A 14670-nucleotide genomic window follows, 5' to 3' on the forward strand; every position below is an offset into this window, starting at 1 on the left:
TATTGTGCAGTTTGGAAAGAAGAAATTAACATTCGTTTTTCCTTTGTCAGATAACAGCAGTAGGGAGATATGGCATGTCAACGACGAGATGCCGGATACCAATCGGTTCTTTCTTTGGGCATTTAGTGACAACCCATCTGACGAACAAAGAACACGAAGAGTGCCAGAAATCTACGTGCACAGAACTTGAGAATCAACTAGGTGTATTGTCAATGTTACTGGAAGATGTCGGATGCCGATACAGTCTGGCATCGACAAAACTGAAAAATTTCTTGCAACCTTTTCTCAATTCGAACGTAAGCAATGCTTCTCACTTCGCAACATACATGAGCATTATGAAGGAAAATGAGCCAGGAAGTTGCACTTTGGGAGGAGGCGAAGTTTCTAAAATTATTACAGCTTATCAGGTAAGATTCTTTACAAGATCTTTTTTGTGTACTAAATAAAAAAGACTTATAATTAAAGCAATTAAAAAACATTCTTATGTAGGTATTATCGAGTGGAAACACATGTTTGCCTTTTAATTATGTTTGTGATTTGGAATGAGTCTCTATTAATTTACGTTTAATTTAGACCGGTTTTTGTTGTATTTTAATTTTAGTTATCAAAACTAATATATTGCTCCTATTATAGGAAGCTGTAACATACCAACGACAACTTAATACCGTTCGCAGCGTAATGCGCCGCATCGAAGACATGTTACACCCTGTCAATAACCCTCTTACTAACGTCAAATCTCTCAATCACGTTGTAAGCGATGACAAATCCGATGCAAGTCAGCCAGCTTTAAAATTATCCAGTACATCTACCGATAAACTATGCTGTATTGTTGAAGCACTTCTGGACTCGCTACTGTCCATTGATAGCACTGCAGAAATTAATCTGGACACTTGTCAAAAACTGTTCTCTGGATTGTGTGTTGCTCAGAATTCTCGTATACAACTTTTAGGAGCCACACTTCTTTTACGGTCGTGCGGAAAGCAGCCCTTCTGGGACAGCTTCATCGCAGACACATTAAAAAACATGTTCTCTTCGTCGTGCACGTATGTGTTTCCGCAAGACAGGCTGTTCGTACTATTGGCTTTCTTGGGACGCAAGAGTCCTGACAGAAGCTCAGTTGTAGATGCAACGTTACGAGTGATAGCTGNTTTTAAAATACTTTGTTTTAAACGTGCCAACCCTGAGGTACAGGCTGTAGCATTTTAAAATGTTTAACAAGGGCCTCACGAATATATCAACCTATCAAACTGAATCTGCGACGCAGCTTACATACATACATACATACACCAATTTATATTTATACACCTTATATCTTTTTTTATAGGTTTGGAACGGCTGTGCGCATCTACAAAGAAGGGTTCGCTACACTTTTACGCTTTAAAAGATAACGATAGCGATTCTATTGAAGATCACGACGACGAAGATATGTTGGGTTTGTCAATCGATTCCCAGTTAGCAGGTTCACATCCTACTGAATCTTCCAGCGGTTCTGAAATGCCCTACTATTTCCACGAATCAGTGGGTGACATAAAGCTAGAAGATCTAAGACGACTTCAATCGCTATGCCTGTTCGAACCGATCAAAGTGGGCTATTGTGCGGTTGTCCCCCCCTGCTGGAGTGAAATGCAGCAGGCACAAAGACAACGACGCCATCCTCACATACAAACGGAAAACGAACAACACACTAAGACGTGGCGTCTTCAAACTGACACCACCACATGGGACGAGCATGTATTTGAACTGACTTTGCCTTCTCCTACTTGTGTGGGTCATGTGGATGTTCATTTTGCCCTTCATGGTTCATCGGTATTACCACATGTTGAGATAACACTCCTGAAACAAAATACCAATAGTATAGGTCATAGGAAAAATGTAAAGTTTGGTGTAGACGATGCGATCACATTCGAAGCACTCCAGTGGGCAAATAATAACCCGGTGACGTCCCAAGAATACCTTCGAGCCCATAAGGCAGATATATTGGCTGGACCAGTTGATATTGCAACCAGTCTGGATCTTACAGACCAAGGGGGTTGTGTAACATTAACTAGCCCTCGCTTATTCAAATCTCGAGTGCGCACTCTACTATTACATATCAAATCGGTTTTTGTGAAAGAAGAAGGTGGTACAAGATTCGCCAACGCAACACGTAGTAGACGCGTTGCTAGTGGGGTCAGTGCAGCAGCAGGTGGATCTTCGCTAAGCTCTAACAAAGGCGAGTTCTACATGGGCTGTGACTGTTTGCAAGAAGTCAGTGTTACTGTGTATACAGTTAAACATGTGGATATTTCTAACGAAAAAATGCAACGGAGCGCGATGCTGGAGTCGAACGTGTTCGTGCAATCTTTGGTTACGATAGTGACTGCCGGAGGTTCGTACAGAGATAGACAGAGCCGTGCCATGGACATATTAAATTGGATTGCGGCCATTCGTATGACGCGAAACAGAAGCTGTAACGGAGAACCGCCTAATCAACAAATTGAATTTTTGAAGATAGTGGAGACGAATTTACCAGGACTCCTGAGGCAATGTCTGTTGCTCGCGAATAGATCCATCTCACATAAATGTGCTAAATTGATGATCATTTGTAGCAAGTAAGTTAAAACTACATTCATTAACTATTGTACAAATAATTTAGTGTTGTTACTGATTAAAGTCTTTGTTTTAGTAACTATTTATAATTGTATTGTATTTTTATAGTGGCGCACGTAATATGAACGAGCAAATAGGCAAACGATTCGATTCGTGCATCTTGAGTGTCCTTCTAGTCATCCTGGAATCGATAGATCGTGTCCAATCAGCTAGTAGTCTTCAGTGGATTGTAAACCTCTTGTTTAAAGTGGCGCAGCCCGATCAATGCGCTCACATAACTTCCAAGTGTGTATCGCTTCTTTCCAAACTATCTGAAGAGATCCATGCTCGTACCAATCCTTATCACCTGCTATTGCGTAGTCGCTACGGCCTCTACGGGATTCCATTAGAGCCAGAATTATTCGACATTGAGCCACCACCCTCCGTTAAAGCCACAAGTGTAGCAGTTACCTATGCGTCTGTTGTGGCTGGAGACACATCAGCAATTCCATCGACGGATTTCCATACGAATTTTACATGTAATAAAGAAACGTTGGATCCGAAAGAAGTCTTGTCTGTTTCTAAAGGCGATAATAAAATCAAATTGAAGAACGTTGCTTCCACCAAAATGATAAGGGGACTATTGGAGACGGAACCGTTACATTTCACTTGTGTATCCGCCAGCGAAGGTACAAGATTAGAAAGAGCGGATTCGAATGGGAATAACTTTGTCAACAGTATAATTCCAATACCGGTGTCGGGGACACAACCTTCTGTAAATAGTGGGACGAAAAAGGTAGAAGTTGAAACGTTTATGAGCGAACCGGAAGCTATTTATGTTCATAATCCGGGGAAAGAGGCCAGTAATGGGCAGGGGAGCAGTAATAACAGCAATGCTTCTTTCTTCGATGGATTCTGCAATATGATCTTGTACACTGACAATCTCAAGACTGACGAATTTTCTAAAATTAAAATGAGTAAGTCCAATCTTCTATTTGTGTTAAACATTTAAATAATATTCCTAATATAAGTATTTGATCCACAAACATCATAATTTTAACTTAAAAGTCTTAAGGACGAACTGAAGGTAAAGTAATTTGAAGTTAATTATTTAACGAAAAAAATTAAAAATTATCTTTAATTTATTGGAATAATGCAAATAAGAGAAATTAAGTAATTCATTTTTTAAATCATAGCGAAAGTTATGGACTTTTATACTTTTAGTAACCTACATGTTGGTAAATTTTAAAGGAATACTTTGTTTTAGACAATTCTAAACTAAAATTAATCAAATTGCATGACATTAGATCGTAATTAAGCGGTATTAGAGTGTCAATTAATTTTTCATGTGTCTGCGCAATGCATATTGAAAAAATTAATGAAATTACCATAAAAAATTATTATTGTATACGATGGTTTTTATTTTAACTTTTTGCAAGGGTCATAATATTTAAAGTTTGGGATATTTATAATTACTATCGAACTTCCATAGCTCGAAATCTTTTTTAAATCGAAAACTTTAACTTGACATACATATATTGTTTTACATTTTTTCTTCTGTACCTAGCAAAAATGAGAGCACGTGCGAAAATATTTTTATCAGCTCTTACATATTTTGAACAGTAGTAATTTAACTGTAAACATCAATTTGTCTCATTCACTTCTATTCTACTCTAAAAGCCTAAATTGCCCCTCTGTTAAACGACCACTGGATTACTTTTCCGCTCTCTTATTTAATGAATTAGTAGTTCATTCCACTATGTGATATATATGTTTTATTTTATTAATTGTTGCTNTTTTCTCTCTAATAATAATATGGTTCACTTAATGACATGTGACGTTACGGAAATAAATAAAAATTGAAGTTAAGTTAATTCAAGCGCAAAGCACTAAAGCTCTGCCCAGCTGAAATAATTTCATATGTTGTCTTTGATATAGCTGGTTCCATTTTTAAACTATTAAAATTGAGAAAAAGGATGACAGTAGTACTAATAATAGTACTACAACAATGTAAATCATAGAATTTGTAATTACACTCCTCTTTATTATTATAAATCTAAGCACCTTGGAAATTTAATAAGAAAAATTTTTAAATCTTTTTTAGTTACCGATACGACATGGGAAATATCGGTCGATTCAGACAGTAGTAGCATAAATTCTGAGACTAATAAGCCAGTGTTCGGGGTTGATCAGATCCTTTCTCCACCCCAAACATTACCATGGCAACAGCTACTAATTACTCCACCACAACAAGTAATTATCGTAGAACGTATGCATTCGGGGGCACGAAGATTTGTTACCCTCGATTTTGGTCAGATGGTCCTTTTGACCGACATACTAATACCTGCATGCCACGATCTGGTATCCTTATCGGTAGATGTCTGGGTGAAGAGTGAAGATGTTGATGCCGTTCGGCTTGTAGTCGCTTCCGACATCAATACGAAGAATTTGATCCTTAGTGACCTCCAACCACAGCCATTATGCAGATATTTAAAGGTATGTGATTTTCATTGTTCATCATCATCTTCGCATTTTTTTAAAACGAATACATCCCACATCCTTAACTATTTGTGAACAGTAATGTATGTCTGCCTCTACTCCTCTTAACTTTTTTTTCTGCTTCTAATATGTCTTAACTAGCCTTTCATGCCTGAGAAGGTGTCCTACCAACCTATCTTGCCTATTTCTTATTGATTTCCATAGAGCCCTCTGTTCTCTTACTCTTTCTAATACCTCCTCATTTCTAATCTTCTCTATCCACGGTGTCGTTATCATACGCCTGTAACACGACATTTCGAACGATTCCAACCTTTTTTTCAATGATTCAACAGTTCAGACTTTTACTTACTAATAGAAGTATAATACAGAACGAAAATAATGAGTAACATTTTAAAACTAAAAGCAATAATAACCACCGTATTCCCTAGTCTCATCTCGTGCTTTCATGTGCAAATACAATTTTTTAATGCACCAGATTAGGCAATCGGCAAAATAAAATCGGAGGGTGGATGTACGGTCACATGATTTTATGTTGGACAAATTTTGAGTTTACAGGTATACAAAACCCAGTATAACACATTTCACATGTATAAAATGTTTGTCTAAAATTTCTCATATACATATCTTAATCTTGCGCAGTCGAAAATTGTCTGCGCATGCGCTTACAACTCATGAAAGTACGTGATGAGGTATGCGTACAAATGATGCGCAGAACAGAGCTGGGGGCTCGGAGGATAAAGAACACGAGACTATCTGTTTCACATTGTTAGAACAGCTTCCACTTATAGCAACTGTCCGTATAAAATATTACATATATGTATTATGTACATAGATATCCCTAGTTTATGTTGCAGTTATACATATATATTACTCCAAGGTATTTACAGCTTTCAACATCTTTTTAGATGTTGACCGTTAATTATAATTTCTATGTTATCTGGTAAATAGTATCTATAATTACCAAATGTAAAAATACTCATTTATATTCAGTACAATGTTATTCCGATGTAGCTATGGGAATATAGTATATAGTTTAGGGATTAATACTACTAATATTGAGTCCTGTAGAACTCCAAAATCAGTATTTACTGGCTGGCTTTTTATACCATTAACCTTGATAATTTGAGTTCTATTTGGTGGATAACTTTTTTGAGAAATAATCAAGCTCCTCGTATTCCTATATTGTGCAGTTTGGAAAGAAGAAATTAACATTCGTTTTTCCTTTGTCAGATAACAGCAGTAGGGAGATATGGCATGTCAACGACGAGATGCCGGATACCAATCGGTTCTTTCTTTGGGCATTTAGTGACAACCCATCTGACGAACAAAGAACACGAAGAGTGCCAGAAATCTACGTGCACAGAACTTGAGAATCAACTAGGTGTATTGTCAATGTTACTGGAAGATGTCGGATGCCGATACAGTCTGGCATCGACAAAACTGAAAAATTTCTTGCAACCTTTTCTCAATTCGAACGTAAGCAATGCTTCTCACTTCGCAACATACATGAGCATTATGAAGGAAAATGAGCCAGGAAGTTGCACTTTGGGAGGAGGCGAAGTTTCTAAAATTATTACAGCTTATCAGGTAAGATTCTTTACAAGATCTTTTTTGTGTACTAAATAAAAAAGACTTATAATTAAAGCAATTAAAAAACATTCTTATGTAGGTATTATCGAGTGGAAACGCATGTTTGCCTTTTAATTATGTTTGTGATTTGGAATGAGTCTCTATTAATTTACGTTTAATTTAGACCGGTTTTTGTTATATTTTAATTTTAGTTATCAAAACTAATATATTGCTCCTATTATAGGAAGCTGTAACATACCAACGACAACTTAATACCGTTCGCAGCGTAATGCGCCGCATCGAAGACATGTTACACCCTGTCAATAACCCTCTTACTAACGTCAAATCTCTCAATCACGTTGTAAGCGATGACAAATCCGATGCAAGTCAGCCAGCTTTAAAATTATCCAGTACATCTACCGATAAACTATGCTGTATTGTTGAAGCACTTCTGGACTCGCTACTGTCCATTGATAGCACTGCAGAAATTAATCTGGACACTTGTCAAAAACTGTTCTCTGGATTGTGTGTTGCTCAGAATTCTCGTATACAACTTTTAGGAGCCACACTTCTTTTACGGTCGTGCGGAAAGCAGCCCTTCTGGGACAGCTTCATCGCAGACACATTAAAAAACATGTTCTCTTCGTCGTGCACGTATGTGTTTCCGCAAGACAGGCTGTTCGTACTATTGGCTTTCTTGGGACGCAAGAGTCCTGACAGAAGCTCAGTTGTAGATGCAACGTTACGAGTGATAGCTGAAGTGTTAGTGCCTTTAGCGGAAAACAGGCAGAATTTGCTGGCTGTCTCTATTGACTGTCCATTGCTTGGTTGGCTGTTGCTTTTCTTGTCTCTGCTTCTGGATATGAATAAGGGTATGTTGCCGAACGCGACTAGGTGGGATTGGGTAACTGGGGAAATAGCTGGAAAGACGAACGATACATCTGGGTCGAGTTACAAGAAGAAACTCCAAAAGACGTATCTGTACAAACAGCAGTTAAAGAACCTCGACTGGACCCAAAAAGTGTGTCACACATCCACTCAGGTACAGGTTTGTACGATACTAGAAGATTGGTTTTATTTGCCCAAAATTCTTTTTTAATTGAAACAAGAAAGTAAATAAATGGGCATTCATTCAGAATTAAGTTAATGCATAAAACGAGGCGTTACCAATGAATAGTTGATCAATAAAAACATTCATTTAAAAACTAAATGGTATTTATTATACAATAGAGCCTTTAATGAAGTATATAGATTAATCAAATAATAAACTGTTTAATTACACTTTAAAATTAGTATTTATTCTTAATCATTTGAATTTTTTTTGAAATACAAGTTATTTGAAGTAATTTATCTGTACATTCATGCTGCTTTTCTTTTTATTTAATTTCTTATGAAACGGCAAAGTATTTCCACCTTTTCATATTTTTTCCTTCCAATTCTTTTCTTCGTCCTTTAACCTTTCTCTAATCCTCGAATCTATTCTAAAATTATGTAATTGTGTAAAGAATAGTTTGTAAATGTATGATTTGTAACTTTTCCTTAGGCTTTATCGGCGTTATCTAGTCAAGCTGCACATTTAACATCAAAACTAGAGGCAGCTTTGAAACAGCAGGAACATATTTTCAAAAAGATGAAGCACTATAAAGTTTTGAAGGATGCTTCAAAATCTCTGACTGATTCAGACAATAACGGTTCAAGCAAACAAACGAAACGTAGGAGAGAGCCGTCCCAACCTCAAGAGAATAAACAGTGGTCCTCCTTGCCCTCTCAGCAGCTCGATTGCATCCATTGTTTAGTAGTTGCCAAATGCCTTATCTCTCTTTTATTATCTGTTGATCATTCATGTAGTGCTGACATGTTTCTTTTATCTTGCAAGGTAAGAATGGTATGTCTATTGTGGCCTAATTTTTAAAAAAATATTTATCTTCTACGTAGGTTATAGCGAGATTGATAAGTTTAGCTCGTTTAAGACTTGGTCAATTAATGAACGAAGATCATCTGTTAAAGTTAGTTAAGATTTGTATAGGATCGGAATTGCCATGGGCTCCCCATGCCTTGGCTTGTCTATTACAAGACGCTCTAGAAGTTACTAAACCTACATCTTCCGAAACTGATATGGAAACAGACAATCCTTCCACAAATGCATGGACACCATCTGGTAAGTTTTAATGTTCGAGTTTGAATGATACACGACCTATTTATACTGAAATGTAATATCTTTTATATTTTTAGATCTTATCACAGATGTGGAAAGTTTGTGCGAATCGTTCATTTTCGACGACGGTTTCATATTTGAGCCCGCTTCGAAACAGGGGAAAACCACAAATAACAATGAGAACACTTCTAGTGCAAACAGTAACGTGAATAATGTTACCGCGAATCCCAATAATGGTTCAAATTCCGCAGGAGCATCAGGCAATAATAATGCAGGTGGTAGTCAGCTAACTTACGTCTATGAATCAGACGATTCGGAGCTGGAAGACTTCTTGGACGACATCCTCGAACGTGGCCGTAATCTTCTGAAACGTTCTTCAAAAAGTTCACATCCTAGTCTAGCTACGTCGTCCGCAATGGACGCAAGATTAGAACATAATGTTGAAATGTCGGCCGAAATAGCCCTTCGACAATTAACTATAGCCACAACGTGCAACTTAGTACAGAACGTCAGCGCGTCAGTGCCTCAAGGTGAACTTCAGAAGGAAACTACCGTTTGGCCTACAAGACTTACTACCCCATGGCAAATACATCCCCAGTCATCCGCGACCAACCGGTACTTGCTCATATCTTGTTTTAATTCCCTATTCCGTGACCTGCACTCGCAATCGCCGGCTAATATGGAAAACGTGCTTCAGCTCTGGTTAACGTTGAATTGTGTTCGTCCCGATGATAAATTCGATCCGTCGGTAATGCCATTCGTGGGATTAAGTGGGGATGCAGTGAACGCATTGGTTTCTGCCATCGCATGGAGTCCCGGTTTGTCTCTGAGGACTTGGTGTAGCGCGTTACAGACTCTAACGCTTGTCTGTAACATGACTCATAATGAAACAGGAACGTCGCCAAATCAGTGGTCTGATCCTTATGGATTGTATGCAATGACACAGTGTATCGTTGGACATCCAGATTTTACACAAATGCTTCTGAGATTGCTATCTGGTAGTGGATTGGTGTTCTCTGAAAAAGGATTAGTGAGTAATAGATGTTTATTAAGAAATCATCTTGAATTACTGTTCTATTTGTTTATCGTGATCATTATTTCTTTTTATAAGCTCACAAGGGTTTTTAACTATCTTTCTTATTTAGGCGGGACCATCTCTTTGTAAGACGTTGCATGATTTTTTGGTACGACTTCAAATGCGTTGTAACGTGGTTAGTCCTAGTAGTCACCCAGGAAGTAACTTGAAAAGTCTCCTTTTAAAGATTGTTTATCAACTTATACAACCAAATGGACCTTTGGCCGCTAGACAGGGGCCCTTGGACGCGCAATGTAAATTATTGCAGTCAATGGGTTACCTTGACTATTCTAATGCCGACTTGAGCATTGCCATGAGTATATTTGAAAGTACAGGTACGAAAAAAACATATTTAAGGAGTTTTGTCGGTAAATAATACTAATATTTTTGTTACTTGATAATTTAATTAAAAAGTGATTTCACGTTTTCTTTTTTTCCTGCAATAGTGGATATGCTACTAAAATTAAAAAGAAACTGTTCGTTCATAAATATTCGGGATACAGTATAAAAAAAATGAATCATATAGATGAGTCAAATCAAAATAATCATTTTAATCAATTTTCGTTGTTTTTTACTTTCAGGAATTTTAGCTCATTCGTACATTTCTCATGTAGAAAGAATTAGATGCGTAAATATTGGCGAACGTTTGAACCCTACTTCGCATCTCTTTAGCGGAATATTAGCGTCTGTTTTGGGATCAGAATCAAACAAACAAGATCGGCCTGTCTCCTGGGACTTTTTGCTCATCTCATTGCTCAAATTACAAGCAAAATTGGTGCAAACTCCTCTGCCTGGTACAAATGAACAATCGGTAAACATTAATTTATCACTTAGCTTTTATTTTTTTCTTACAATTTTGTATAAAGAATAGCGTTAATTGTATTGTTGTTCAGGAGGCAATGGATACAGAGCCAGTGGTTACATCTCAAACGGATGAGAGTAAAGCGGAACAAATTCAGCAAGAGAAAAGTGGCCCCACCGTGCCTTGTTTGGCCGATACCGTACTCCAGCATCACCCGAGTATAATCCGATTATGTCAGTGTCTTGCAGCTTGCAAAGCGTCATCACTTTCGATGTTGGCCAATATATCGCAGCAAGTAAGTTATTTTACAATTTCAACAATTTGGTAATTTGACCTGCCTAAAATATACTTTTTTAGAGCGCATTTACTGACTTAGGTGAACCGGGAACAGTTGGTGATGCGGTCTTTCACGTCTTAGCTGCTTTAGCAAAAAAAGCGTCGAATAAAGAACTGGTTCTCGAGCCGGTGCTCATGTTTCTAGTGCAGGCCCCGCAACTAAGTGAACCTTTGCTCTGGTTCATACTGCAAGTTATTGACACAGAGGATGCTCTAAGGAGTTTTCTCAATTCCGGTAAACATTTTTTTTTTGTATGTGTAGACTAAATTCAGCAGTAGATGGACGGTTAAAAGAATAATTAATAGTTGCACATAATTATTTTATATTTTTTCATTATCTTTAGAAATACACGGTGTTATGCATATAATTTCAAAAAATTTTGTAAATACCACTGCTTTTTACCTTTTAATGGGGTTTCGTGTTAGTTGAGTTGACTATACTTCAATTTTCTACTGTCAAATATTTAAATTTNTTTTAGGAGCCACACTTCTTTTACGGTCGTGCGGAAAGCAGCCCTTCTGGGACAGCTTCATCGCAGACACATTAAAAAACATGTTCTCTTCGTCGTGCACGTATGTGTTTCCGCAAGACAGGCTGTTCGTACTATTGGCATTCTTGCACCTTGGAAATTTAATAAGAAAAATTTTTAAATCTTTTTTAGTTACCGATACGACATGGGAAATATCGGTCGATTCAGACAGTAGTAGCATAAATTCTGAGACTAATAAGCCAGTGTTCGGGGTTGATCAGATCCTTTCTCCACCCCAAACATTACCATGGCAACAGCTACTAATTACTCCACCACAACAAGTAATTATCGTAGAACGTATGCATTCGGGGGCACGAAGATTTGTTACCCTCGATTTTGGTCAGATGGTCCTTTTGACCGACATACTAATACCTGCATGCCACGATCTGGTATCCTTATCGGTAGATGTCTGGGTGAAGAGTGAAGATGTTGATGCCGTTCGGCTTGTAGTCGCTTCCGACATCAATACGAAGAATTTGATCCTTAGTGACCTCCAACCACAGCCATTATGCAGATATTTAAAGGTATGTGATTTTCATTGTTCATCATCATCTTCGCATTTTTTTAAAACGAATACATCCCACATCCTTAACTATTTGTGAACAGTAATGTATGTCTGCCTCTACTCCTCTTAACTTTTTTTTCTGCTTCTAATATGTCTTAACTAGCCTTTCATGCCTGAGAAGGTGTCCTACCAACCTATCTTGCCTATTTCTTATTGATTTCCATAGAGCCCTCTGTTCTCTTACTCTTTCTAATACCTCCTCATTTCTAATCTTCTCTATCCACGGTGTCGTTATCATACGCCTGTAACACGACATTTCGAACGATTCCAACCTTTTTTTCAATGATTCAACAGTTCAGACTTTTACTTACTAATAGAAGTATAATACAGAACGAAAATAATGAGTAACATTTTAAAACTAAAAGCAATAATAACCACCGTATTCCCTAGTCTCATCTCGTGCTTTCATGTGCAAATACAATTTTTTAATGCACCAGATTAGGCAATCGGCAAAATAAAATCGGAGGGTGGATGTACGGTCACATGATTTTATGTTGGACAAATTTTGAGTTTACAGGTATACAAAACCCAGTATAACACATTTCACATGTATAAAATGTTTGTCTAAAATTTCTCATATACATATCTTAATCTTGCGCAGTCGAAAATTGTCTGCGCATGCGCTTACAACTCATGAAAGTACGTGATGAGGTATGCGTACAAATGATGCGCAGAACAGAGCTGGGGGCTCGGAGGATAAAGAACACGAGACTATCTGTTTCACATTGTTAGAACAGCTTCCACTTATAGCAACTGTCCGTATAAAATATTACATATATGTATTATGTACATAGATATCCCTAGTTTATGTTGCAGTTATACATATATATTACTCCAAGGTATTTACAGCTTTCAACATCTTTTTAGATGTTGACCGTTAATTATAATTTCTATGTTATCTGGTAAATAGTATCTATAATTACCAAATGTAAAAATACTCATTTATATTCAGTACAATGTTATTCCGATGTAGCTATGGGAATATAGTATATAGTTTAGGGATTAATACTACTAATATTGAGTCCTGTAGAACTCCAAAATCAGTATTTACTGGCTGGCTTTTTATACCATTAACCTTGATAATTTGAGTTCTATTTGGTGGATAACTTTTTTGAGAAATAATCAAGCTCCTCGTATTCCTATATTGTGCAGTTTGGAAAGAAGAAATTAACATTCGTTTTTCCTTTGTCAGATAACAGCAGTAGGGAGATATGGCATGTCAACGACGAGATGCCGGATACCAATCGGTTCTTTCTTTGGGCATTTAGTGACAACCCATCTGACGAACAAAGAACACGAAGAGTGCCAGAAATCTACGTGTACAGAACTTGAGAATCAACTAGGTGTATTGTCAATGTTACTGGAGGATGTTGGATGCCGATACAGTCTGGCATCGACAAAACTGAAAAATTTCTTGCAACCTTTTCTCAATTCGAACGTAAGCAATGCTTCTCACTTCGCAACATACATGAGCATTATGAAGGAAAATGAGCCAGGAAGTTGCACTTTGGGAGGAGGCGAAGTTTCTAAAATTATTACAGCTTATCAGGTAAGATTCTTTACAAGATCTTTTTTGTGTACTAAATAAAAAAGACTTATAATTAAAGCAATTAAAAAACATTCTTATGTAGGTATTATCGAGTGGAAACGCATGTTTGCCTTTTAATTATGTTTGTGATTTGGAATGAGTCTCTATTAATTTACGTTTAATTTAGACCGGTTTTTGTTATATTTTAATTTTAGTTATCAAAACTAATATATTGCTCCTATTATAGGAAGCTGTAACATACCAACGACAACTTAATACCGTTCGCAGCGTAATGCGCCGCATCGAAGACATGTTACACCCTGTCAATAACCCTCTTACTAACGTCAAATCTCTCAATCACGTTGTAAGCGATGACAAATCCGATGCAAGTCAGCCAGCTTTAAAATTATCCAGTACATCTACCGATAAACTATGCTGTATTGTTGAAGCACTTCTGGACTCGCTACTGTCCATTGATAGCACTGCAGAAATTAATCTGGACACTTGTCAAAAACTGTTCTCTGGATTGTGTGTTGCTCAGAATTCTCGTATACAACTTTTAGGAGCCACACTTCTTTTACGGTCGTGCGGAAAGCAGCCCTTCTGGGACAGCTTCATCGCAGACACATTAAAAAACATGTTCTCTTCGTCGTGCACGTATGTGTTTCCGCAAGACAGGCTGTTCGTACTATTGGCTTTCTTGGGACGCAAGAGTCCTGACAGAAGCTCAGTTGTAGATGCAACGTTACGAGTGATAGCTGAAGTGTTAGTGCCTTTAGCGGAAAACAGGCAGAATTTGCTGGCTGTCTCTATTGACTGTCCATTGCTTGGTTGGCTGTTGCTTTTCTTGTCTCTGCTTCTGGATATGAATAAGGGTATGTTGCCGAACGCGACTAGGTGGGATTGGGTAACTGGGGAAATAGCTGGAAAGACGAACGATACATCTGGGTCGAGTTACAAGAAGAAACTCCAAAAGACGTATCTGTACAAACAGCAGTTGAAGAACCTCGACTGGACCCAAAAAGTGTGTCACACATCCACTC

The 14670-nt window shown here is 37.6% G+C and overlaps 1 protein-coding gene across 1 annotated transcript in view; it reads left to right on the forward strand.

Moving 5' to 3' along the window:
* Positions 1-14670, forward strand: part of LOC108736389 (baculoviral IAP repeat-containing protein 6) — a 35857-nt gene that overhangs the window by 8347 nt on the left and 12840 nt on the right. Inside the window, exons 9-25 of the mRNA XM_025973380.1 lie at positions 950-1071; positions 1325-2591; positions 2698-3545; positions 4673-5064; positions 6298-6654; positions 6881-7684; positions 8180-8512; positions 8572-8794; positions 8869-9821; positions 9937-10201; positions 10448-10677; positions 10760-10963; positions 11026-11262; positions 11484-11505; positions 11667-12058; positions 13292-13648; positions 13875-14670. Of these exons, the coding sequence (XP_025829165.1) occupies positions 950-1071; positions 1325-2591; positions 2698-3545; positions 4673-5064; positions 6298-6654; positions 6881-7684; positions 8180-8512; positions 8572-8794; positions 8869-9821; positions 9937-10201; positions 10448-10677; positions 10760-10963; positions 11026-11262; positions 11484-11505; positions 11667-12058; positions 13292-13648; positions 13875-14670 (7802 nt within the window). The remainder of the gene's footprint in view (positions 1-949; positions 1072-1324; positions 2592-2697; positions 3546-4672; positions 5065-6297; positions 6655-6880; positions 7685-8179; positions 8513-8571; positions 8795-8868; positions 9822-9936; positions 10202-10447; positions 10678-10759; positions 10964-11025; positions 11263-11483; positions 11506-11666; positions 12059-13291; positions 13649-13874) is intronic.

Source organism: Agrilus planipennis, unplaced genomic scaffold, assembly GCF_000699045.2.
Source record: "Agrilus planipennis isolate EAB-ADULT unplaced genomic scaffold, Apla_2.0 scaffold149, whole genome shotgun sequence".
In the NCBI taxonomy this organism is placed as follows: domain Eukaryota; kingdom Metazoa; phylum Arthropoda; class Insecta; order Coleoptera; family Buprestidae; genus Agrilus; species Agrilus planipennis.